The 26,412-nt window shown below is 48.8% G+C and overlaps 1 protein-coding gene across 4 annotated transcripts in view; it reads right to left on the bottom strand.

The window, feature by feature from the left end:
- Positions 1 to 26,412, bottom strand: part of PLA2G7 (phospholipase A2 group VII) — a 111,135-nt gene that overhangs the window by 51,641 nt on the left and 33,082 nt on the right. For 2 of the 4 annotated variants that reach the window (XM_075338814.1, XM_075338813.1), the window contains exon 2: positions 6,279 to 6,431. In XM_075338814.1, the coding sequence (XP_075194929.1) occupies positions 6,279 to 6,377 (99 nt within the window). In that variant the 5' untranslated portion in view covers positions 6,378 to 6,431. Of the gene's footprint in view, positions 1 to 6,278; positions 6,445 to 7,581; positions 7,708 to 26,412 lie in introns of all 4 variants that reach the window. The other 2 variants (XM_075338812.1, XM_075338815.1) reach the window with 2 other exon arrangements.

Here is a 26,412-nt window from a genome sequence, read left to right as displayed (position 1 = left end):
AGACAATGGGTGTATAGCTTCTGCCTCCGGAGGACACACAAAGTACTACACTCAAACGTGTAGCTCCTCCCTCCTAGCATATACACCCCCTGGTAGCCAGTCCTAGCCAGTTTAGTGCAAAAGCTGAAGGAGGACATCCACCCACAAGTAGAGATAGAGTAAAACCCGGAATAACCGGAATCTCTGTCTACAACAACAGCCGGTGATAACACACGGAACAAGAAACCTGCCAACAGGCAACAGGGAGGGTGCTGGGTCTCCCATGTCGGAACTATAAGAAAAAGAATTTACGGTAAGTAAACAAAATTCTCTTTTTCTTCATCGTTCCTTATGGGAGACCCAGACAATGGGACGTTCCAAAGCAGTCCATGGGTGGGAAATAAACAGAAACTGAGAAGTAGGCGAAACCTAACTTCACAAATGGGCGACAGCCGCCTGAAGGATGCGTCTGCCCAAGCTCGCATCTGCCGAAGCATGAGCATGCACTTGGTAGTGCTACGAAAAGGTATGCAAACTAGACCAAGTGGCAGTCTGACAGACCTGCTGAGCCGTGGCCTAGGCCTGAAGCCTAAGAGGCACCAACAGCTCTGGTCAAGTGTGCCTTGATTCCCGACGGGAGAGGCACTTGAGTACACTGGTAGGTATCGGAAATGGCCGACCTAAACCAACGAGCCAGGGTCGGCTTAAATGCCGAGAGGCCCTTACGCTGACCAGTGGTCAGCACAAAAGAGAGGTGCACCGCCTAGGAACAGCGGTGCGAGACACATAGATCCGGAGCACCCGCACCAGATCCAGAGTATGCAACGCCTCTTCAAGGCGATGAATAGGAGCCGGACAAAAGGAAGGCAGGGAAAATGCCCCGGTTAAGGTGGAAGCAGCAACCACCTTAGGGAGAAAATCCGGAGTCGGGCGGAGAACCACCCTGTCTTGATGAAAAACCAAAAAGGGGGGACTCCGAAGAGAGTGCAGCCAAAACAGAGACTCACTTGAGGGAAGTAATGGCCACTAGAAAGACCACTTTCTATGAAAAACTAAACAAAGAAACCTCCCTAAGAGGCTCAAAGGGGGGTTTCCAAAAACGTGAGGACCGAATTAAGGTCCCAGGGCTCCAAAGGCCGCCGGTAAGGCGGAATGAGGTGAGATGCGCCCTGCATGAAGGAACGCACCTGAGGTAGCCGGGCAATACGCCGCTGGTACAACACTGACAGAGCCGAGACCTGTCCCTTAAGGGAATTGAGGGATAGTCCTAGCTGCAGACCAGACTGTAGAAGGAACAGGAGGGTCAGCAAGGCCAAAAGGCCAAAGGATACTTCCGAGCTCGAGTCATAGTGGAGATGACTTCAGGAGGGATACCAGAAGTTGTCAAGATCCATGACTCAAAAGCCACGCCGTCAATCTGAGAGCCGCAGATTCTGGCGGAAAAGACTGACCTCGTGAGAGGAACAGTCCGGGAGATGCCATGGCACCTCTACGGACAGACGGAGCAGGTCAGGGTACCAAACCTGCCTGGGTCAGTCTGGAGTAATGAGAATGACCCGACGGCCCTCCTTTCTGATCTTGCGCAGGACTCTGGGCAAGAACTAGAGGGTGAAACACATAAGACAGACGAAGCTGGGACCAAACTTGAACCAGTGCGTCTGCCGCAAAAACCTGAGGATCGTGGAGCCACGGTTTGACGGCTGAGACAATCTGCCTCCCAGTTTTCCACATCTGGGATGTGGGCTGCGGATATGGTGGACTAGGAGTCCTCCGTCCACAGAAGAATGCGATGAACCTCCAACAGTGATGTCCCGCCCTGGAGGTTGATGTAGGCAAACGCTGTAGCGTTGTCTGACTGGACTCGAATGTGCCTGGCCGTCAACAGATGGCGAAAGGCTTGGAGAGCTAGAAACACAGCTCTGAATTCCAGCACATCGATCCAGAGGGCTGATTCGGACAGAGTCCAAGTGCCCTGCGCTCCAAGGTGGAGATATACTGCTCCCCAGCCGGATAGACTAGCATCTTGGTGAGGATCACCCGGGACGGAGCCAGGAAGGAGCGTCCCTGAGACAGAGGGGCCGAAGCCACCAGTGAAACGAGCCCCTGGTCTGTGGCGAAGCCACCACTCCGTGGAAGGAGGGAGTCCGCTTGTTCCAACAGTGGAAAATATCCAGCCGCAGAGGACGCAGATGGAACTGGGCAAGGGAATCGCTTCCGTTGACACCACCAACTGATCCAGCACCTGTATTAGGTGCCTGATGGAACGACGTCGACCGCCAGCGGAGGGACTGCTGTTTGACTAAGGGCAGCTTCACAAGTGCCGACAGAGTCTCGAGTTGCGTCCCTGGGTATGTGAACTTCTGGGTCGAAGTCAGAGTGGACTTGGACAGAAGACAAACCACCCGAATTGGTCAGAGTGGCGAGAGTGAGCGAGGCACTCCGCTAACAGTCTGCACTGGATGAAGCCCAGACTAGAAGGCTGTCTAGGATAAAAGGATCGCTGCCAACCCCTAGGGATGCAGGACCGCAATCACAGCTGCCCCGACTTTGAGAATACTCGAGGGGCCGTGGCTAACCCCAAGGGAAGAACCACGAATAGGACCACTCTGATTGCAAAACGTAGCCAACGCTGGTTGGAACTGAGATTGGCACATGCAGATAGGCATCTCTGATGTCGATGGATGCTAGGGAATCTCTTTAGGTCAACGATTGACCGCAGAGACTCCATGCGAAAATGCCGCACCTGAACATGCTTGAGAAGCTTGAGATCCAGGTCGGAAGGCACCGCCCTCCTCGGGAACTAGGAATAGATTTAAGCAGAAATCTCAGAACCGTTCCCAGTCGGGAACCGGTACAATTACTCCAGTGGCCTGTAAGAATGCCCCAGCCTGTGAGAGGCGGCGGCCTTAGAGCAGGGGGGAGTTGACAGAAAAAATCTGTTTGGCGGGCTGGATAGAATCCTATCCTGTAGCCGTGGGAGATGGTATCTCGCACCCACCGATCGGAGACGTGTTAAAAACATACGTCGCCAAAATGGGAGAGCCTGCCACCAACCAAGGACGTTGCTGGCGTGGCCAGATAGCCAGTAGGAGGCTGACTTAGTGGCAGCATCTCCTGCGGTCTTCTGAGGACGCGGCTTCGTGCGTCATTTGGGTTTACGATCCTTGGCTGAGCTAGTGGACGAGGCCGAGGGCTTAGAGAACGATCAGATGGAGGAACGAAAGGAACGAAACCTCGACTGATTCCTGCCCTGGACAGGGTTCCTGGTTTAGGTTTATGGCATGGAAGAACTCTTCCCGCCAAGAGCTTCCTTAGTAATTTCATCCAGTTGTTCCCGAATAGTCTGGTCCCAGCAAAAGGGAGCCCAGCAAGGAACTTCTATAGAAGCATCCGCCTTCCACTTCCGAAGCCACAGGAGCCTGCGGATAGCGAGGAAATTAGCCGAGGCTACCGCAGAGCGGTGAGAGTCTCCAGCATGGCAGATAAGGCATAGGATGAAAAAGACTGAAGTCTGGAAGTTAAGGCAACCATTTCGGGCATAGATTCCCTGTGAGGGAATACATCTCCTCTAGAGAAGCAGAGATGGACTTGAAAGCCCACACTGCTGCAAAAGCTGGGGAGAACGTGGCCCCTGCCGCCTCCATACAGATTTGGCCAGAAGGACAACCTGTCGGACAGCAAAGCCGTAAGTGAGGAGCCATCAGCCACTGGTACAACGGCCCGGGCTGAGAGACTAAACACCGGAGGGACCACCTTTGGTGAATGAGCCCACTCCTTGACCACCTCTGGTGGAAGGGGAAAACCGTCCTCAGCACCACGCTTTTTGGGAAGCGTTTGCCAGAACAGACCCTGGGCTTGGTCGCAGTGGCCTGAAAAACTGGAGTGGTTAAGGAACACACGCGTTGTTCTCTTAGGCAAGGTAAACTGGTGCCCCTTTGTGCCAGAGAGGGTTGCTCCTCTGATACTGGCGGGTTGAGGTCCAGTACCGAAGTAATGTACAGTGGATCCTTAGGAAGGTGCCGTCAGCCACTGATACAACTATCCGGGCTGAAACACTAGACACCGGAGGGACCACCCTTGGTGAATGAGCCCACTCCTTGACCACCTCTGGTGGAAGGGGGAAAAAGTCATCAGAACCACGCTTTAATGGGAGCGTCTGTCAGGACAGGCTCTGGGCTTGGTCACAGTGGGCTGAAAACTGGAGTGGTTAAGAAACACACTCCTTGTTCTCTTTAAGGTATACTGATGTCTGTCTGCCAGAGGGGGGATACTCCCCTGATATAGGCGGATTGAGGTCCAGTACAAATATGATGGACGCAATCAAATCATTAGCATCTGCATCACCTTCGGACTCCGAGCCCCCAGTAAGGACATCCTCTTTGTCCAGTGAGTCAGCTCGTGAATCAGAGCTGCGGGACGGGGAAGGACAGGGGACCCTGCGTCTCCTTTTAGGAGGACGGGGTCTGAGCCAGATGAAGAGTCCTCTGAGAGCTTTGCTGAGCGAGCCGTAGCAGCAGAAGCGCCCTGAGAAGGGGGCTAATGCATGCTCAGCACCACCAGAGCCGGAGCAGCTGGAGGGACCCTCCAGGCTGAGGAATCACTGTGTTTATGCATATTAAGAAAAACAGCCTTGCAGCCTTGCTCTGATGTGAGACATGCTGCAGAAGTGGGGGCTCTGTGAGAGAATGCATCTCCAGAACGACCCCCAGCAGAGTATATAAACAGAGAATATAAGCAGCTGCACAACCGGAGGTTGTGGCTAGCCAGACAGTTTAACATACATTACTGTGCCCTCCAGTCCCCCAGCCCAGGCCCCCATTTGTCACAATGAGGTATCTCTAAGCCTATGCAGACACAGAGAACGCTGAGAAAATGGCGACCGGAGCGAGGAGAGGGGGCGGGGCCTACTCTGAGAGCGGGCAAATGAAGTATACAGGGGAGGGAATCCTTCCTCAGTGAGGAGTGTCCGCTCCCTATGCTGAACAGCCGCTGGGCGGAGCCACGCTGTCCCTCTGCACTGACTGACATGCAGGGGTGGAGAATCGAAACTAGGCCTCAGGCGAAGCCGGGGCCTAGATTTAAGAATGCGGCCAGCGTGCAGGCACCGTCGGCGCGGTTCTCCAGTGAAAACTGGGGAACCGGCCGGAAATGTTAACACAGTGATATAACATACTGTCCCCAATAAATAAAGTACAAGGGACCCCTGGAAGGATCACTTTCAGCGGTAAAAACGTCTCAATACTTAGCTTTGTGACGCAGGGCCATGTCCCTGGAGAGGGGTTAAACGCTCCTTCCGACAGGATCCTGAACAGGGCTGCGGATGGAGACCGGTCTCCTGCAAAGCAGTGAGAACCGAGATGGCTCCCACTTCAAACCAGAGCCTCTCAGAGGATGTTGAAGGAGCGCGGCATGTGAAGGCTCCAGCCTTATAAAGTCAACCTTAACAGCACCGCCGACACAGTGGGGTGAGAAGGGACATGCCGGGAGTCCAGACTGGACCCGCTTTTCTTCCAAATCTTTGAAATAAAAAAAAAATAATCAAAAATCAGAGAATGCATGTGTGTGTGTGACCTCCTGAACACAAAGCATTGAAACTGGCTATGACTGGCTACCAGGGGGTGTATATGCTAGGAGGGAGGAGCTACACGTTTGAGTGTAGTACTTTGTGTGTCCTCCGGAGGCAGAAGCTATACACCCATTGTCTGGGGCTCCCATAAGGAACGATGAAGAAAAACAAACAAAGCCCCTCTTAATCAATGGGATTTTTCAGGTTCCGCTGATGTCCGCCACTATATACATAAATAAGGACACAACTGGAAAGAGCATCTACCTGAGGCTCTATTCACGTCTTATATGACCTATTGAAACATCCGATTGCAGGAGACTTCACTGCTCTGGTGAGAGGCGGAGCGCCTCCTAAATATGCAGCCATACCACTAATCATTATGCTTCTCTTCTACATTCCGATTACCTTATTCAAGCAGATGTTTGAGAAAGGTCATATTTGGCCGAAATGTCACATTTCTGGATTGCCTAGCAATCAACAAAACAACTCTATAATGCAATTTGAAAAAAAGTGCAGCGTTCTTTTCACTATGGTATAAAGGGGTATAACCCTACTTGAGCACCTCGTATTGGGATTGGAGTGCAGTGTTCCCTTTTCTGCTCCCTGAACCAGTGTAACATCCAAATTATATATTCTTCAATATGGTAGATCCTTAGTGGGTAGTAATAACTAATTATAGAAAATAAAAAAATATATTTGTTTTAAAAGGAACGAAGAATGTTATATGTTGTACCTGAATGGTGTGGTCGGTCATCATGTCAGTGCAGCCTACAGTATGGGGTCCTTTTCCTGGGGGTATCCCGCAGAACTGGACGCTACTGTAGCTCCCCATCACCTTTGGAGTCCTGTTTCTCCGAATGCAAGTGGCTGAAGATTTCTTCTGAGCCTGGAAAAGAAATCTGAAATAGTTTTAGAAAATGTCGTACAAAGTTAACTATTACATTACAGGAAGAATTAGACGTTGGTGCAAGTGAATATACTGCCAGGAGTATTTTTTTATAAAACATGGGTACATTCTCTCTAAATGAAGTGTCTCTCTCTCTCTACAGAAAGTGAGGTGGGTCTTTGCCCCTCTACAGGAAGTTACAGGAAGTGGGAGCCGGTCTTTGCCCCTCTACAGGAAGTGGGAGCCGGTCTTTGCCCCTCTACAGGAAGTGGGAGCCGGTCTTTGCCCCTCTACAGGAAGTGGGAGCCGGTCTTTGCCCCTCTACAGGAAGTGGGAGCCGGTCTTTGCCCCTCTACAGGAAGTGGGAGCCGGTCTTTGCCCCTCTACAGGAAGTGGGAGCCGGTCTTTGCCCCTCTACAGGAAGTGGGAGCCGGTCTTTGCCCCTCTACAGGAAGTGGGAGCCGGTCTTTGCCCCTCTACAGGAAGTGGGAGCCGGTCTTTGCCCCTCTACAGGAAGTGGGAGCCGGTCTTTGCCCCTCTACAGGAAGTGGGAGCCGGTCTTTGCCCCTCTACAGGAAGTGGGAGCCGGTCTTTGCCCCTCTACAGGAAGTGGGAGCCGGTCTTTGCCCCTCTACAGGAAGTGGGAGCCGGTCTTTGCCCCTCTACAGGAAGTGGGAGCCGGTCTTTGCCCCTCTACAGGAAGTGGGAGCCGGTCTTTGCCCCTCTACAGGAAGTGGGAGCCGGTCTTTGCCCCTCTACAGGAAGTGGGAGCCGGTCTTTGCCTAGACAAAGGAAGAGCTGACAAGTTTTTTTTATCTCCTCTCATTTTCCTGTCTGTCAAACTGCATAAGGGCAAGCTTTCAGTTTAGGACAGGCAAGTCATTGGACAATGGCAGACAGTGCATGTTGGGAGATTCCAGCTTCTATAGGCTGAAAAAGGTAGGTCCATCTAGTTCAACCTTCCAGAGTAAATGGTGATTGAGTATGAGAATTGGACAGATCTGGATATATTAGACAGGTATGTGTTCTAATAACAGTTTTAACTTGTCATGGGAGATAAGGGCAGCACGACAATGCTTTTCAACAAGTTAGTGTGTTAAAAGTCAGATAGGCTTTAAATAGCAATTATGGAAAATGTATAATTTCTCACCCAAGTAATAATTCGGGAGACACTGATCAAAGTTTGTGAGAACCTTGTGATATGGACCATTCCAAATAAACTCTTCACCCAGTCTACTGTATCTGTACATGTACGATGCCAGAATAACAGGTGCTCCTATAACGCAACGTGACATTGGCCAGTTACAATCACAAAGCTAGAAGTAGAAGCCCCTGATTGCAAACATAGCTGCAATCAATCATCACTAAGCATTTACATTGTAATACCAAGCATAGGTTTTCACAATTTAGTTTTAACACCTCTAGGCAGAAAATGAAAAGGGTTGTCTCATAATCCCCTGCTCAGAACCCCCTTCTACTAGCCAGAGGAAAAAGCTGCCGCAATGAATGACTCTTGTACTGGAGGAGTCAGCGAGGCCATGCTATTACATGTATTATCCATTTGAATGTGTACCACGCAATACCACATTTCTTCTGCAGTGGCCACCACACATATTCCTCAAAACTGATCTGAGTAATTCTTTTTTTACAAAAATAATTTTCCATATTCTTGAATCCTTCTGTGCAGTCCTTTCCTGGATAAGATTAGCTGTTTGCTGAAGAGACTTCATGTAGCTACGAGTATAATATTTTTTAGGGGCTTTAAAGTTTCACTTTTCCTGAAACAACCAACTCTCTTTTATTTGATGCAAAAACAGTAACGAATCCCTTGCAGTCCCGTTTGCAGTAGAGTAGTAGTAGGCCATATACAGTTTCCCTGAAAATAAGCCCTAGTAGGATTTTGGGGGCTTTTTTGAGTATGCTTAAAGTATAATGCGGGCGTCACACGGTACGATATACAGTGCCTACAAGTAGTATTCAACCCCCTGCAGATTTAGCAGGTTTACACATTCGGAATTAACTTGGCATTGTGACATTTGGACTGTAGATCAGCCTGGAAGTGTGAAATGCACTGCAGCAAAAAATAATGTTATTTATTTTTTTATTTTTTTTTTTAAATTGTGAAAAGTTTATTCAGAGGGTCATTTATTATTCAACCCCTCAAACCACCAGAATTCTGTTTGGTTCCCCTAAAGTATTAAGAAGTATTTCAGGCGCAAAGAACAATGAGCTTCACATGTTTGGATTAATTATCTCTTTTTCCAGCCTTTTCTGACTAATTAAGACCCTCCCCAAACTTGTGAACAGCACTCATACATGGTCAACATGGGAAAGACAAAGGAGCATTCCAAGGCCATCAGAGACAAGATCGTGGAGGGTCACAAGGCTGGCAAGGGGTACAAAACCCTTTCCAAGGAGTTGGGTCTACCTGTCTCCACTGTTGGGAGCATCATCCGGAAGTGGAAGGCTTATGGAACTACTGTTAGCCTTCCACGGCCTGGACAGCCTTTGAAAGTTTCCACCCGTGCCGAGGCCAGGCTTGTCCGAAGAGTCAAGGCTAACCCAAGGACAACAAGGAAAGAGCTCTGGGAAGATCTCATGGCAGTGGGGACATTGGTTTCAGTCAATACCATAAGTAACGTACTCCACCGCAATGGTCTCCGTTCCAGACGAGCCCATAAGGTACCTTTACTTTCAAAGGGTCATGTCAAGGCTCGTCTACAGTTTGCTCATGATCACTTGGAGGACTCTGAGACAGACTGGTTCAAGGTTCTCTGGTCTGATGAGACCAAGATCGAGATCTTTGGTGCCAACCACACATGTGACGTTTGGAGACTGGATGGCACTGCATACGACCCCAAGAATACCATCCCTACAGTCAAGCATGGTGCTGGCAGCATCATGCTGTGGGGCTGTTTCTCAGCCAAGGGGCCTTGCCATCTGGTCCGCATCCATGGGAAGATGGATAGCACGGCCTACCTGAAGATTTTGGCCAAGAACTTCCGCTCCTCCATCAAGGATCTGAAGATGGGTCGTCATTTCATCTTCCAACAAGACAACGACCCAAAGCACACAGCCAAGAAAACCAAGGCCTGGTTCAAGAGGGAAAAAAATCAAGGTGTTGCAGTGTCCTAGTCAGTCTCCTGACCTTAACCCAATTGAAAACTTGTGGAAGGAGCTCAAGATTAAAGTCCACATGAGACATCCAAAGAACCTAGATAACTTGGAGAAGATCTGCATGGAGGAGTGGGCCAAGATAACTCCAGAGACCTGTGCCGGCCTGATCAGGTCTTATAAAAGACGATTATTAGCTGTAATTGCAAACAAGGGTTATTCCACAAAATATTAAACCTAGGGGTTGAATAATAATTGACCCACACTTTTATGTTGAAAATTTATTAAAATTTAACTGAGCAACATAACTTGTTGGTTTGTAAGATTTATGCATCTGTTAATAAATCCTGCTCTTGTTTGAAGTTTGCAGGCTCTAACTTATTTGCATCTTATCAAACCTGCTAAATCTGCAGGGGGTTGAATACTACTTGTAGGCACTGTATCTGGCGATATGTCGTCGGTGTCACGTCGTTAGTGACGCACATCCGGCATCGTCAGAGATATCGTACCATGTGACACCTATGAACGAGCAGAAATACTCACCTTGTCGTTCATCGTTGACACATCGTTCATTTTCATAATCTCGTTCCTCCTTCTGTGCTCCGGTTGTTCGTCGCTCCCGTGGCAGCACACATCGCTCCGTGTGACACCCCGGGAGTGACGAACACAGCTTAGCTGCGTCCCGCCGGCAATGCGGAAGAAGGAGGTGGGCGGGATGTTCCGCTTCTATTTCCCAGCTGCCATGTGACGTCGCTGTGACGCAGAACGTCCCTCCCCCTTCAGGAAGAGGATGTTCGCCGCCCACAGCGACGTCACCCGCGAGGTAAGTGCGTGTGACGGGGGGTTAACGATTTTGTGTGCCATGACGCACAAACGAGTGCGGGTGCAATCGCTTATGCGATCGCACGATTTAACGTCCCGTGTGATGCCCGCATAAGCCCTACTTCAAAAGAAGGGAATTTTGTTTACTTACCGTAAATTCCTTTTCTTCTAGCTCCAATTGGGAGACCCAGACAATTGGGTGTATAGCTACTGCCTCCGGAGGCCACACAAAGTATTACACTTAAAAGTGTAAGGCCCCTCCCCTTCTGGCTATACACCCTCCCGTGGGATCACGGGCTCCTCAGTTTTAGTGCAAAAGCAAGAAGGAGGAAAGCCAATAACAGGTTTAAAGACAAATTCAATCCGAAGAAACATCGGAGAACTGAAACCATTCAACATGAACAACATGTGTACTCGAAAAAACCAAAAATCCCTAAGAAAACAGGGCGGGTGCTGGGTCTCCCAATTGGAGCTAGAAGAAAAGGAATTTACGTTAAGTAAACAAAATTCCCTTCTTCTTTGTCGCTCCTAATTGGGAGACCCAGACAATTGGGACGTCCAAAAGCAGTCCCTGGGTGGGTAAAAGAATACCTCGTGATAGGGCCGTCAAACAGCCCTGTCCTACAGGTGGGCAACCGCCGCCTGAAGGACTTGTCTACCTAGGCTGGCGTCCGCCGAAGCGTAGGTATGCACCTGATAATGCTTGGTAAAGGTGTGCAGACTCGACCAGGTAGCCGCCTGGCACACCTGCTGAGCCGTAGCCTGGTGCCGTAATGCCCAGGACGCACCCACGGCTCTGGTAGAATGGGCCTTCAGCCCTGACGGAACCGGAAGCCCCGCAGAACGGTAGGTTTCAAGAATTGGTTCCTTGATCCACCGAGCCAGGGTGGATTTGGAAGCTTGCGACCCTTTACGCTGACCAGCGACAAGGACAAAGAGTGCATCCGAGCGGCGTAAGGGCGCCGTGCGGGAAATGTAGATCCTGAGTGCTCTGACCAGATCCAGCAAATGCAAACCTTTCTCAAATTGATGAACTGGATGAGGACACAAGGAAGGTAATGTGACATCCTGATTGAGATGAAAGGGGGATACCACCTTAGGGAGAAACTCAGGAACCGGACGTAAAACCACCTTGTCCTGGTGAAACACCAGGAAGGGAGATTTGCATGAGAGCGCCGCTAGCTCGGACACTCTCCGAAGAGACGTGACCGCTACTAGAAAAGCCACTTTCTGTGAAAGACGAGAAAGGGAAACATCCTTCATAGGCTCGAAAGGCAGCTTCTGGAGAGCAATTAGAACCTTGTTCAGATCCCAGGGCTCTAACGGCCGCTTGTAAGGAGGGACGATATGACCAACTCCTTGCAGGAACGTGCGCACCTGAGTAAGTCGTGCTAGGCGTTTCTGAAAAAATACAGATAGCGCTGAGACTTGTCCTTTAAGGGAGCTGAGCGACAAACCTTTTTCCAACCCGGATTGCAGGAAGGAAAGAAAAGTAGGCAATGCAAAAGGCCAGGGAGGAACTCCCTGAGCCGCGCACCAAGATAAGAATATCTTCCACGTCCTGTGGTAGATCTTGGCGGAGGATGGTTTTCTAGCCTGTCTCATGGTGGTAATAACATTTCTAGATAATCCTGAAGACGCTAGGATCCAGGACTCAATGGCCACACAGTCAGGTTCAGGGCCGCAGAATTCAGGTGGAAAAACGGCCCTTGAGATAGCAAGTCTGGTCGTTCTGGTAGTGCCCATGGTTGGCCTACCGTGAGGTGCCACAGATCTGGGTACCACGATCTCCTCGGCCAGTCTGGAGCGACGAGGATGGCGCGACGGCAGTCGGCCCTGATCTTGCGCAGCACTCTGGGTAACAATGCCAGAGGTGGGAACACATAAGGTAGCCGGAATTGCGACCAATCTTGAACTAAGGCGTCTGCCGCCAGAGCTCGGTGATCGTGAGACCGTGCCAGGAAAGCCGGGACCTTGTTGTTGTACCGTGACGCCATCAGGTCGACGTCCGGCATCCCCCAGCGGCGACAGATCTCCTGAAACACGTCCGGGTGAAGGGACCATTCCCCTGCATCCATACCCTGGCGACTGAGGAAGTCTGCTTCCCAGTTTTCCACGCCTGGGATGTGAACTGCGGAAATGGTGGAAGCCGTGTCTTCCACCCACGTTAGAATCCGTCGGACTTCCTGGAAGGCTTGCCGACTGCGTGTGCCACCTTGGTGGTTGATGTATGCTACCGCTGTGGAGTTGTCCGACTGAATTCGGATCTGCTTGCCTTCCAGCCACTGCTGGAAGGCTTGTAGGGCAAGATACACTGCTCTGATTTCTAGAACATTGATCTGAAGGGTGGACTCTTGCTGAGTCCACGTACCCTGAGCCCTGTGGTGGAGAAAAACCGCTCCCCACCCTGACAGGCTCGCGTCCGTCGTGACCACCGCCCAGGATGGGGGTAGGAAGGACTTTCCCTTTGACAATGAGGTGGGAAGAAGCCACCACTGAAGAGATTCCTTGGCCGCCTGAGAAAGGGAGACGTTCCTGTCGAGGGACGTCGACTTCCCGTCCCATTGACGGAGAATGTCCCATTGTAGTGGACGCAGATGAAACTGCGCGAAAGGGACTGCCTCCATTGCTGCTACCATCTTCCCTAGGAAGTGCATGAGGCGTCTCAAGGGGTGTGACTGGCCTTGAAGGAGAGATTGCACCCCTGTCTGTAGTGAACGCTGTTTGTCCAGCGGAAGCATCACTATCGCTGAGAGAGTATGAAACTCCATGCCAAGGTATGTTATCGATTGGGTCGGGGTGAGATTTGACTTTGAAAAGTTGATGATCCACCCGAAACTCTGGAGAGTCTCCAGCGCAACGTTCAGGCTGTTTTGGCATGCCTCTTGAGAGGGTGCCTTGACAAGTAGATCGTCCAAGTAAGGGATCACAGAGTGACCCTGAGAGTGCAGGACTGCTACTACTGCTGCCATGACCTTGGTGAAGACCCTTGGAGCTGTCGCCAAACCGAAAGGCAGGGCTACGAACTGAAGGTGTTCGTCTCCTATAACGAAGCGTAGAAAACGCTGGTGCTCTGGAGCAGTCGGCACGTGGAGATAAGCATCTTTGATGTCTATTGATGCTAGGAAATCTCCTTGAGACATTGAGGCGATGACGGAATGGAGGGATTCCATCCGGAACCGCCTGGTTTTCACATGCTTGTTGAGCAGTTTTAGGTCCAGAACAGGACGGAAAGACCCGTCCTTTTTTGGCACCACAAACAAATTGGAGTAAAAACCGTGACCTTGTTCCAGAAGAGGAACGGGGGTCACCACTCCTTCCGCTTTTAGAGTGGACACCGCTAGCCGCAGAGCATCGGCTCGGTCGGGAGGTGGAGAAGTTCTGAAGAAGCGAGTTGGAGGACGAGAGCTGAACTCTATCCTGTACCCGTGAGACAGAATGTCTCTCACCCAACGGTCTTGGACCTGTGGCAGCCAAATGTCGGCAAAGCGGGAGAGCCTGCCACCGACCGAGGATGCGGAGAGAGGAGGCCGAAAGTCATGAGGAAGCCGCCTTGGTAGCGGGTCTTCCGGCTGTCTTTTTTGGGCGTGACTGAGTTCGCCAAGAATCTGAGCTCCTCTGATCCTTTTGAGTCCTTTTGGACGAGGAGAATTGGGACCTGCCAGAGCCTCGAAAGGACCGAAACCCCGACTGTCCTCTCCTCTGTTGGGGTTTATTTTGTCTGGGCTGAGGTAAAGATGAATCTTTACCCTTGGAGTGTTTAATGATTTCATCTAAGCGCTCCCCAAACAGTCGGTCACGAGAAAATGGCAAACTGGTTAAACACTTTTTGGAAGCAGAATCTGCCTTCCATTCTCTTAACCACAAGGCTCTGCGTAAAACTACGGAGTTGGCGGACCCCACTGCCGTACGGCTCGTAGAGTCTAGGACAGCATTGATCGCGTAAGACGCAAATGCAGACATTTGAGAGGTTAAGGGTGCCACCTGCGGAGCAGATGTACGTGTGACCGTGTCAATCTGTGTAAGACCAGCTGAAATAGCTTGGAGTGCCCATACGGCTGCGAATGCTGGAGCAAACGACGCGCCGATAGCTTCATAGATGGATTTCAACCAGAGATCCATCTGCCTGTCAGTGGCATCTTTAAGTGCCGCCCCATCTTCCACTGCAACTAAGGATCTAGCTGCAAGCCTGGAGATCGGAGGATCCACCTTGGGACACTGGGTCCAGCCCTTGACCACGTCTGGGGGAAAAGGATAACGTGTATCCTTAAGCCGCTTGGAAAAACGCTTATCCGGATAAGCGTGGTGTTTCTGGATTGCCTCTCTAAAGTCAGAGTGGTCCAGAAATACACTTAATTTACGCTTGGGATACCTGAAATGGTATTTCTCCTGCTGTGAAGCTGTCTCCTCCACAGGAGGAGCAGGGGGAGAAATGTCCAACATTTTATTGATGGACGCTATAAGATCATTCACTATGGCGTCACCATCTGGTGTATCCAAATTGAGAGCGGTCTCAGGATCAGAATCCTGATCAGCTATCTCCGCCTCATCATACAGAGAGTCCTCCTGCTGGGACCCTGACCAGTGTGATGAAGTCGAGGGCCGCTCATAGCGAGCTCGCTTAGGCTGTCTGGGACTGTCGTCCGTGTCAGAGCCTTCACCCTGGGATGCATGGGACACCCCCGGAGCCCGGAGCTGTTCCGACTGAGGGGGACCAGGGAGCAATGAGTTAACAGTGTCCATGGCCTGAGGTACTGGTCTAGACTGCAATGTTTCAAGAATTTTAGTCATAGTCACAGACAATCTGTCAGCAAAGACTGCAAACTCCGTCCCTGTCACCTGGACAGTATTTACAGGAGGTTCTGCCTGGGTCACCTCCAACAGAGGCCCCGGCCGAGCAAGTGCCATAGGGGCAGAGCACTGCACACAGTGGGGGTCAGTGGAACCTGCCGGTAGAACAGCCCCACAAGCGGTACAAGCAGCATAGAAAGCCTGTGCCTTGGCACCTTTGCTTTTTGCGGTCGACATGCTGTTGTGTCCTCTGAGAATATCTAGGAGGGTATATAGCAGAGGATCCCCAGCGACCGTACAGTGCAATGTAAAGCTGCAAGCATAAAATACAATATACACTTCGGCACCAGTGGGGTCAGCCCTTGCGGGCAGCTTACCGCCCGCTGAAAAGCGGGTGTGTGGGCACCAGAATCCCGTGTCTGGGTCTCCCAGTCTCCTCTCTCCAGCTCAGACTGCACACAGGAATGGCTGCCGGCGTCCTGTGAAGAGAGGGATCGTGGGCGTGCCTCAAACAAAGTGCGGGAAACTGGCGTCCCACTGTGCCCAGTGTGAGGGCTGGAGTATGCAAAGCAGACTCCAGCTCTCTGCGCTGACGTTCTATACAGCGTCCCGCCCTTCCCCTGACTGGCAGGCCTGGGGGCGGGAACGAAACGAAACTAGGCCGCAGAAAGCCGGGGACTCGAGTAATAAGCGCGGCCGTGATATATGCACGGCCAGCGCGGAAGTCCCCGGCGCACCACAAGTCCCAGCCGCGCCACAGCGAAAAACTGACAACAGCGGCCGCGCAGCAGTTTCAAATACATGTCCCCTCTCAGCAAAGCTGTAGATAGGAATGGCACCAGCGCGCAGCGCTGTTGTCCCCGGCGCACTAACACACCCAGCAATGCTGCAGTGTGCGTGCGGACTGTACGGGGACACAGAGTACCTTGGCGTAGCGAAGGCCCTGTCCCTGACGATACTCCGCTCCATATTTAGCAGATTCCCCAGGGGCTGTGGACGGAGCACGGTCTCTGTGCCTGGAGACCGGTAAATCCCACTTCACCCAGAGCCCTAAGGGGGATGGGGAAGGATGCAGCATGTGGGCTCCAGCCTCTGTACCCGCAATGGGTACCTCAACCTTAACAAACACCGCCGACAAAAGTGGGGTGAGAAGGGAGCATGCTGGGGGCCCCATATGGGCCCTCTTTTCTTCCATCCGACATAGTCAGCAGCTGCTGCTGACTAAACAGTGGAGCTATGCGTGTATGTGTGCCTCCTTCGCACAAAGCATGAAAACTGAGGAGCCCGTGATCCCACGGGAGGGTGTATAGCCAGAAGGGGAGGGGCCTTACACTTTTAAGTGTAATACTTTGTGTGGCCTCCGGAGGCAGTAGCTATACACCCAATTGTCTGGGTCTCCCAATTAGGAGCGACAAAGAAATAAGTTATAGTTGTGGTTCCATAAGGAAGTGTCCGAGCAGCTAAAAAAAGTTAAAGAATAGAGTAGGACTCTTTGAAGAAAGCAACCCCCCCTTAAAATAAAAAAAATAAAAAAAACGCACTCGCTAGACTTCAAACAATTAAATTTGGTAAGTGCTGATGGTGGATGGGCTCTCACATAGAGATGTGCGTCGCTGTCAGGTCCCTTGACGTTCTGGCGGCATTGCACTGCAGCTCTCTCAAACTGATCAGTTACCAATATTGCTCCGCGCGAGTGATACTACTTCTAGTCACCAGGTGGAGCCAATCACCGTTGAACGCAGGGGGACCTGACAGCGAGGCAGATTTCTATGTGAAAGTCAATTCATTTGCCAACTCTAATTGTTTGGGGGCTGGTAAGTGTCTGCGTTCTTTCAAAGGTATACTTGGCAGTACATAGAGAATGCTACATTTAAGCATGTAATTTAAACCTTTGTAAATATATGGTAAATATAATTGTGGATCCCCTAAAATAAGCCCTGTTGGGCATCTTTTGGCGCAAAAAATAAGATACTGTCTTATTTTCGGGGGGGGGGGGGGCATAGTAAATTCAATCTTATAGTAATAATAATAATAAAAATAAATAATAATATTCTTATTATATAGTGCACAATTCTGGTTTTGTATCTCCCACAGACTTCAGTGTAGGAGGCCGGAACAATAGAAGTAATGTCTGTCTACTACATAGGTCGCATAGACCCTTAATTATGGTACACTGACCAAAACTAAATCTGGAGAGTTTTGTGTAAATTAATCTGCTAATTTTGAAATGTTCGGCATGAAAAATGTTAATATTATACACTAATTATATAATAAACCTCTAAGGAATGCTACCGTAGAAGAGGAGTCATGCTGGGTAATGCCGCTGAACCGGTTTCATTTGTAAATCCAGTTATTAAATCACGTCAGCACACGTAGAAAACTTGGAAAGCATTGTAATAATGTGATAGTTATGCCCATAAGTCAGGAAATTTCTGTTCTTCCGCTAGAATATTCAGACGCTTACTAAGAATAACAATAGCTGCCTGTTTATTCACGTCAGGCATGCACTGCACAACTTTATGTTTTATTGTATTGAGCCTATTTTGAAATATGCCCAATTGAATGCACATTACAAATACAAGCACGTTTAACTTTTGACATACCATAGTCCCCCTGGGATAGGCGATAAATTGCTGTCCCACCACTGGAACCTGCATTGATTGAGAATTTTTAAACCCCGACGGAGAATTTTTATCACAGTTACAAAATGGCAAGGCAAGTTAGACACCCAACCACCAGGGCTGTGGAGTCGGTAAGCCAAACCTTCGACTCCGACTCCGACTCCTCAAATTCTCTTGCTCCGACTCCGACTCCGACTCCGACTCCTACATATATTGCTTATAGTTAGGTGAAAAATTTATTGTAGTACATGAATATGTGTATGTGAACATCAGACATTTAATAATTTTTATGATACAATAATCAAGATATTTGGATAGAACATAAAATATATTTATTGGAATACAACTTTAGAACACAAAAAACTGTAATAAATTGTAAATATGTAATACACTATGTAATATACAGTAGATTACATATATATCTTGTGTGTGTATATACACTGTGTGTATATATATATATATATATATATATATTACATATTTACAATTTATTAGTTTTTTGTGTTCTAAAGTTGTATTCCAATAAATATTTTATGTTCTATCCAAATATCTTGATTATTGTATCATAAAAACAATTAAATGTCTGATGTTCACATTGTACTACAATACATGTTTCACTTAAATATAAGCATTATACTAAATGTTATTATTTAGTAAAATATTCAGCACATTCTGCATTGCACTCCTGTCCCCAATTTATTATATATTTTAGGAGTCGGAGTCGGTGCATTTTATACCGACTCCGACTCCACCAAAATGAGCTCCGACTCCGACTCCGACTCCACGACTCCGACTCCGACTCCACAGCCCTGCCAACCACCACTCCATAGGGATCCTGGAAAAAAAAAGCTCGGCAGCTCCATGACCCTTCAGTGTAAGGGCACAGGAAGATGGCTGTGTAAATCATATGGAGATCAGAAAGCAATGCTTAGACTGGCTGCTGAGTGACAGCTTCATGTATTTCTTTGCAGCTGTCAAACTCAGGGTTGGGAAAGCAGTCGGGCCAGTCCGAGCATTGCGTTCCGATCTCCTAATGATTGATACGGCCGTCTAACTGCACTCTAAAGACCGGTTTACACGCTACGACATCGCTCAAGCGATCTCGTTTGGGTCACGGAATTTGTGACGCACATCCGGCCGCTTTAGCGATGTTGTTGCGTGTGACACCTATGAGCGATTTTGAATCGTCGCAAAAACTTTCAAAATCGCTAAATCGGTGACATGCCCCCCTATTCCCAATTATCGATGCTGCTGCGTGTACGATGTAGTTCGTCGTTCCTGCGGCAGCACACATCGCTATGTGTGACACCACAGGAACGAGGAACCTCACCTTACCTGCGGCCACCGGCAATGAGGAAGGAAGGAGGTGGGCGGGATGTTACATCCCGCTTATCTCCGCCCCTCCGCTTCTATTGGGCGCCCGCTTAGTTACGTCGCTGTGACGCCAACCGAACCGCCCGGTCACAGCGACGTCGCTAGGCAGGTAAGTAGTGCGACAGGTCTGAGCGATTTTGTGCGCAACGGGCAGCAATTTGCCCGTGTCGCACAACCGATGGGGGCGGGTACGCACGCTAGCGATATCGCAGCGTGTAAAGCGGCCTTAAGGAGGATAAAATTTGCCAGTTCTGCTGATCGGTATGGGTACCAGTAGTTGGACCTTCACCAATCATCATCTTTTTACCTCTCCAGTGGATTGGTGATAACTTGTTTTAAATGGACAACTCCTTTTAGTAGAAAAAAAAACACATTATAATGTGTCCATATCCTTTAATTTGATTTAAAAATTTTCTTTCACTTAAAAGCCAAATTATCAATGCGATTTTGGTCTGAGAAATATACATCATATATTCAGAAGAGTTTCTGGTGAAAGAAATCTATTGTGATAATACACATGGATTTTGGGTACTTCTATGTCCACGGCCGGCTTCACCCACTGGACAGCTGAATGTACATCAAATGTAAATGTGCTTTGCCAGGAAAAGAACACTATAGATTGAGAACACAATGGTGTGAGGTTTAGAGAGCCGGGCCTGTGCATTCACACAGAACAAAACACATTATGAAAGGTAAAAGAGTTTACAAAAAAAAAAAAAGCTTAATCTGCCAGTAATGTGGAGAGTGTATGTAGACCGTATCTTACATATCAGCAGCAGTTGTGAGTACTGACCCACCATGCCAGGCAAGGTGCAGAAACTATTATGTTTAAGAAACTCAATCAACTTAAAAAATGTTATTCACGTTATTCAGCCATTTTCAAGTCCTATACAGGTGATTACTAAAATGAAAATGCTTATACTGTACCTCTTAGGCTAAGTTCACACTTCAGTTGTTTTGCATCAGTCACAATCAGTCGCCTTGAGGAATTACGGAATCCTGCAAAATATTTTGCAGGAATCCAGTATTTCCCCATAGACTTCTATTAGTGACGGATTGCGACTGATGACCCTGCGTTGCATCCGCTGCGTCGCGGTACATCGTTTTTGACTGACCGCCGAGCGGGGAGCAACGCAGAATGTAACGTTTTTCGGGCCGTCAAAATAAACGCGCTCCGCAGGAATCCGTTGCCATCCGTCAAGCTTGTAATGTATGTCTATGGTGCTGGATTCCGTCGTAATCCGTCTTACAACGGAATCCAGCGCAGGATTCCGTCATGCTCTACTGAGCATGCCCAGCACGTTTGGCACACCGCCTGGGCTGTCCCAAACACAAACGGATCATGACTGATCTGTCAAAAAACGGACGCATAACGGATGTAACGGACGCAACGGATCAGTTTTTTCACAGGATTCCTGTGAAAGGAATCCTGTAAAAAACACATCCGTTGCATCAGTTGACATCTTGAAAACGACTGATCCGTTGCTGACGGACCTGACTGATTTAAAACAACTGAAGTGTAAACTTAGCCTTATGAGGTTGAGAGTATGACTTTAGTTTCAACTAGTACAGCTGAATACTATGGAGAAGCAGGGAGCCATTAGCTCCCTGCTCCATCATCCAACCTGAAGCTCAGTACAAGAGCCGCAAAGAAATCATTAAATGGTGCTGCATCAATCCTCACAAACCCCCATAGCATAGAGCGCCACAGGGCAGCTATACTCATCGTGGAGGCATCATGCTTTATGAAAAGCATTGTGGGGACATTAAAATGTATGAGGGGCACTTTGGGGGCATCAAAATATGAGGGGTAACATGAGGCAGAATCATAAATGTGTATTTGGACATTTTGCGGCATCATAAAATGTGCAGGGGAGTAGCAGTACGTGTTTCTTTTTCCTGCCATTCAAATTAGGCAGGTATTGGAGTTCTGAAAAGGAAATCTGCCTGTAGACTTTTTTGTAGGGTAACTGAGGGCATTTCACTGGTGGCAAACACACGGCTCGTACAGTCTGTATTTTTCTGTAGTAACATATGAATGTGAAAGCTGGACTATAAAAAAACAAGACAAAAGAAGAATCAACACCTTCGACATGTGGTGCTGGAGAAGGATATTAGGAATGCAATGGATAGCAAAATAAACCTAGCAAATCAATTTTGGAACAAATCAAGTCATGTCACTCGAAGCAAGCTATGACTTGGCTACTTTGGACACATCATATGAAGAGAGCAATCACTGGAGAAGGACATCATGGATGGAAAGAAATAGAAGGAATAAGGCAAAAAAGGAAGACCAGCAACTCGATGGCTTGATACTACCGTGTTTTTCCAAAAATAAGACACTGTCTTATATTTTTTTTGCCTCCCCCAAAAAAGCACTAGGGCTTATTTTTGGAGGAGGTCTTATTCTTGGAGAAACACGGTTGGGGGTAAGTTTACTCCCCAAAAAAGCAGGCCCCCCACTTCCCAGGAGACTCATACTCACCAGACCAGGACGTCTGCGTGGTTCCCAGGTCCTCCTGTGATCTCCGGTCGGTGCTGCACACCGTCCTACCCTGCTGCTAGCCGACACACACAGCCCGATCGCAGACACACATAGCAAATCACACACACAGCAGATCACACACACACACACACACACACACACACACACACAGCAGATCGTAGGCACACACAGCCGATCGCAGGCACACACACCCAGCAGATCACACACACACACACACAGCAGATCGCAGGCACACACAGCAGATCACAGGCACACACAGCCGATCACAGGCACACACAGCCGATCACAGGCACACACAGCCAATCACAGGCACACACAGCCAATCACAGGCACACACAGCCAATCACAGGCACACACAGCCAATCACAGGCACACACAGCCAATCACAGGCACACACAGCCAATCACAGGCACACACAGCCAATCACAGGCACACACAGCCAATCACAGGCACACACAGCCGATCACAGGCACACACAGCCGATAGCAGACACTTGTAAGGGGTAGTCGGACCCCTGGTAGTGAAGGAGCAGTTTTTCCCCCCTGAAAACGCCACAGTAGTATGGTGGCAAATTGTAAATGTTGATGGTAAAATGTTACCTGTCATAAACTGTTTCCCCACTAGGTGCCAGTGTAGAGCAGCGGTTCCCCTGGTAACAGTGGCAGGGAAGGAAGGGGCAGGGCAGCCTAGGTGGGGAAGGAAGGGTTCTGAATGCAGAGTCCAGTGTGCAGTGAGATGTGAGAGGCGAGCAAGCTCGGTCTGAGGTGACGGGGCAGAGTGTGGGAGTGAGACGAGGCAGTCAGCCTGAGTGAGTACTCTTGGCTAGAAAGCAGAGGAAACCCATGAGAAACGGTGGAAGAGTTGGGACTAGTCCGGAGCCGGTGGTGTGTACTAGAGTGGAGTGCAGCTATCAGGGGGATAACAAGTGGCCCCTGCAGGCGAAGGTTAGTGCCCTGACAAAGAAGTGCAGAGGTGAGAACTTATCCAGAGCCGGTAGTGTGTGCTGGATCTGCCCTACAGTAAATCCGGGTTAGAGCGCAGCTACTAGGGGGTTAACGTATGTCCCCTGCAGGCAAAGGAAAGTGCCCGTAGAGAAAAAGGAAACCGTTTTTGTAGAAAAGGACCTGTAACTTGTAACGTACTAAAGTAAGCCTGCTGCAAACAGAAAGATGGAAGCTTTGTTTAATAAAACGGTGTTTGGTTTACCCGCTGCCTGCAATTGTCTCTTTCCTGAAAGTGAAGAAGGAGCTGGAGAGCACAGAAAGAACGCTGTCATGAATGGGCCCCATGCATCCACACTCTGCCCCAACAACACACCTGTTTTGCAAGTAACGGCCGGGCCGGGGTTCAGCCTGCGGCCCACAAGGCGAGGGGACTCGACTACACCCCCTGAGGCGCCCCCTGCCCCCGTTACACACACACAGCAGATTGCAGACACACACACACATCACATCCAGCACTTACGGCAGCAGGGAATGAGAGCAAGTCACGTATCTGGCCGCAGGTCCTGTTCGTTGCACTCCACTGCACTGCCTCTCAGGATTCTCCCAGCGAGAAGAGATCGGTGTCACTGGATGAGGTGAGTGTGTGTGCTATCAGATGTGTGAGTTTGATGTTTGCGTGCGATCCGATGTTTGTGTGTGCAATCTGATTATGTGTGCGATCTGACTGTGTGTGCGATCCGATGTTTCTGTGTGAGATCTGATGTGTGTGAGGGTGTGATCCTGCCGCTCAGCGTCGGGTGAGTGTAATTGCCGGGTGCCGCTGTCTATAATGAAGTGTCCTGCAGTATCTGTAACCTTTTTAGCTGCACGGACACTTCATTATAGATCCGCGGTTAGGGCTTATTTTCGGGGGAGGGCTTATATTTAAACCTTGCTCCGAAAATGCTGAAAATCCCTGCTAGGGCTTATTTTTGGGGTAGGTCTTATTTTTGGAAAAACACGGTATCAAGATAACGATGTAGAAGACCCTAGTGGACCTATCTAGGCTTGAACAAGGACTTTCTACAGTGTTCATCCATCAACTCACCATGGCTTGAGATCGAGCTGAAGGTCTTTATAAAAAAAAAATGTAAAAAAAAATAAAAAAAAATGTGTGAGCACTGTTACACCTGCTAAATGGCATTAATTTTTATTTTGAGACGGCCTATTTTACTTCAAATTGCAGCAATTTTGTGATCTGGCTTTTGGTCACACTTTGGCTTCTACAGGTGGGAGACTGCTGCATGTTGGGTAGTATAGTTTCCAGGGTATCAAAGGGAACATGTCAGGTGCAATATGCAGCCAGAATCACGAACAGTTCTGGGTGCATATTGCTAATCCCTGCCTATCTGTCCCTGTATACACTAGCATAGATAAAGAGATCTTTAGAAAAAGTATTTCTAAAGACTGTATATTATATGCTAATGAGCGTGGGGACTAGTCTAGAGGGTGTGATTTCCCTTGGCTAGTCAGCCTACATAGCATGGTAGCACGCCCCTGTGGACATACTAACATGCTAATGAATGCGCAGCGTCGCGCACATACCTCACTCTTCATGGCAGCCAGTGCTCTGCGCATGATACGGAGTACCTGGGACTTCTGATCATGCGCACTAAACTGATGCCGGGTGTAAGCTTCCCGGTTTCAGTGAGGTACAGTGCGCATGAACAGAAGTGCTGAAGACTCCGGATCATGCACAGAGCGCATCCATCTTACGCCGGCCACCATGAACAGTGAGGGGTGCGCACGTTACTGCACATTCATAAGCAGGTTAGCACGCCCACAGGTACCATGCTATGTGGGCCGACTAGCCAAGGGAACAAACACCCTCAGGACTAATCCCCGTGCTCATTAGCATATAATACACGATCTTTAAAAATAAAGATTCTAAAGATCTGTTTATCTATGCTAGTGTATACATGGATTGCTAGGCAGGGATTAGCAATATGCACCCAGAACTGCCCGTGGTTCTGGGTGCATATTACACCTGACAGGTTCCCTTTAATTGATCGGACATGTACACAATATTTGCAACACTTCATGCCCGATTCAGATAGATCTGCTGCACAAACCCTGTAAATGTTCCTGAATACACTGAACGGCTTGTAGTCTTGTGCAGTGCTCTCACGAGACTCCACAAAGACTATCATTAGTGTACACAGCTCACTGCTTATTACATCCTCAAGAGTTCATCTTGGCATTCAACAGTCCACAAGGAACAAATACAAAACAATTATTATTAAGAAACTCCAGACTTAAGGCTGCTTTACACGCTGCGATATCGGTACCGATATAGCTAGCGTGCGTACCCGCCCCCATCTGTTGTGCGACACGGGCAAATAGCTGCCCGTGCCGCACAACATCGCCCAGACCCGTCACACGTACTTACCTGCCCGGCGACGTCGCTGTGACCGGCAAACCGCCTCCTTTCTAAGGGGGCGGTTCGTTTAGCGTCACAGCGACGTCACAGCAGCGTCACTGAACCGCCGCCCAGTAGAAGCGGAGGGGCGAAGATGAGCGGGACGTAACATCCCGCCCACCTCCTTCCTTCGCATTGCGGGCGGGAGGCAGGTAAGGAGAGCTTCCTCGTTCCTGCGGCGTCACACGGAGCGATGTGTGCTGCCGCAGGAACGAGGAACAACTTCGTTACTGCTGCAGTAATGATAATTGAGAATGGACCCGCATGTCGCCAATGAGCGATTTTGCACGTTTTTGCGATGATGCAAAATCGCTCATAGGTGTCACACGCAACGGCATCGCTAATGCGGCCGGATGTGCGTCCCAAATTCCGTGACCCCAACGAGTTCGCATTAGCGATGTCGCAGCGTGTAAAGCCCCCTTAAATTTTTACAAAACCGGCTAGACTCAACCAAAAGGCATTTTTGCTCAGAGAAAATTATGAGTCATTTCACCAAAATGTTTTTTTTAGCAAAGTGCATACAAAAAAGTTTTTATTAAAGTGTCACTTGCATTAAAAAGAGAAGGATTTTTTACAATTATTATGTTTTCAGTGGTATAGTACACGAATACAGGAAAAATGGGGCCTTTTGAGCAAGTGACCCATATGGCCGTACATTAAGCCAGATAGATTGTATTATTGGAACAAACTATGTATAATGCTGTATCACTCCATATAATTATCATGTCTGACTAACATTCGGTAGCATGATGTCAATATTCCATTCATAAATCAGTACAAAACATCAATAACCAGTAAATTATACACCGCACACGTAGATACATTTTTCATCACCCATTATATTAGTACAAAATATGGTGATTTTTCCAGGCAAATTACTGGCCAAAATGTAAATTCATTAATTAATGTATGAAGCACAAACAAGGCTAGATTGCAAATTCAAGGCTAAATCGCCATTACCCAAGTGGGGAAAAATATGGATCAGATGCAGTCAGGCTCCAGCCTCTACGAGCGTTTCACAGACAAAGGTCCGCTTCTTCAGGAGGCGTGAGGTCGTAGAGGCTGGTACCGACTGCATCTGACCCATATTTTTCCCCACTTGGGTAATGGCGATTTAGCCTTGAATTTGCAATCTAGCCTTGTTTGGCTTCATATGTATAAGTGATTGTGGCGTGTGGGAGCGCTTGTCATGTAATATTATTTGTAACTATTGGTAATTTATGGACTGACATGACAATGCTACTCACTTTCCATTATATATATGTATACTGCGTGTGGGAATATCTATAGCAAAATTCGGTAACCTAGGTTTGACGTGGCCATTTTTTTCATTCATGAATTTACATTTTGG

This window comes from Anomaloglossus baeobatrachus, chromosome 3, assembly GCF_048569485.1.
Source record: "Anomaloglossus baeobatrachus isolate aAnoBae1 chromosome 3, aAnoBae1.hap1, whole genome shotgun sequence".
In the NCBI taxonomy this organism is placed as follows: domain Eukaryota; kingdom Metazoa; phylum Chordata; class Amphibia; order Anura; family Aromobatidae; genus Anomaloglossus; species Anomaloglossus baeobatrachus.
Note: the sequence above shows the minus strand (reverse complement) of the source record. Positions and strands in the feature narration are given on the sequence as shown.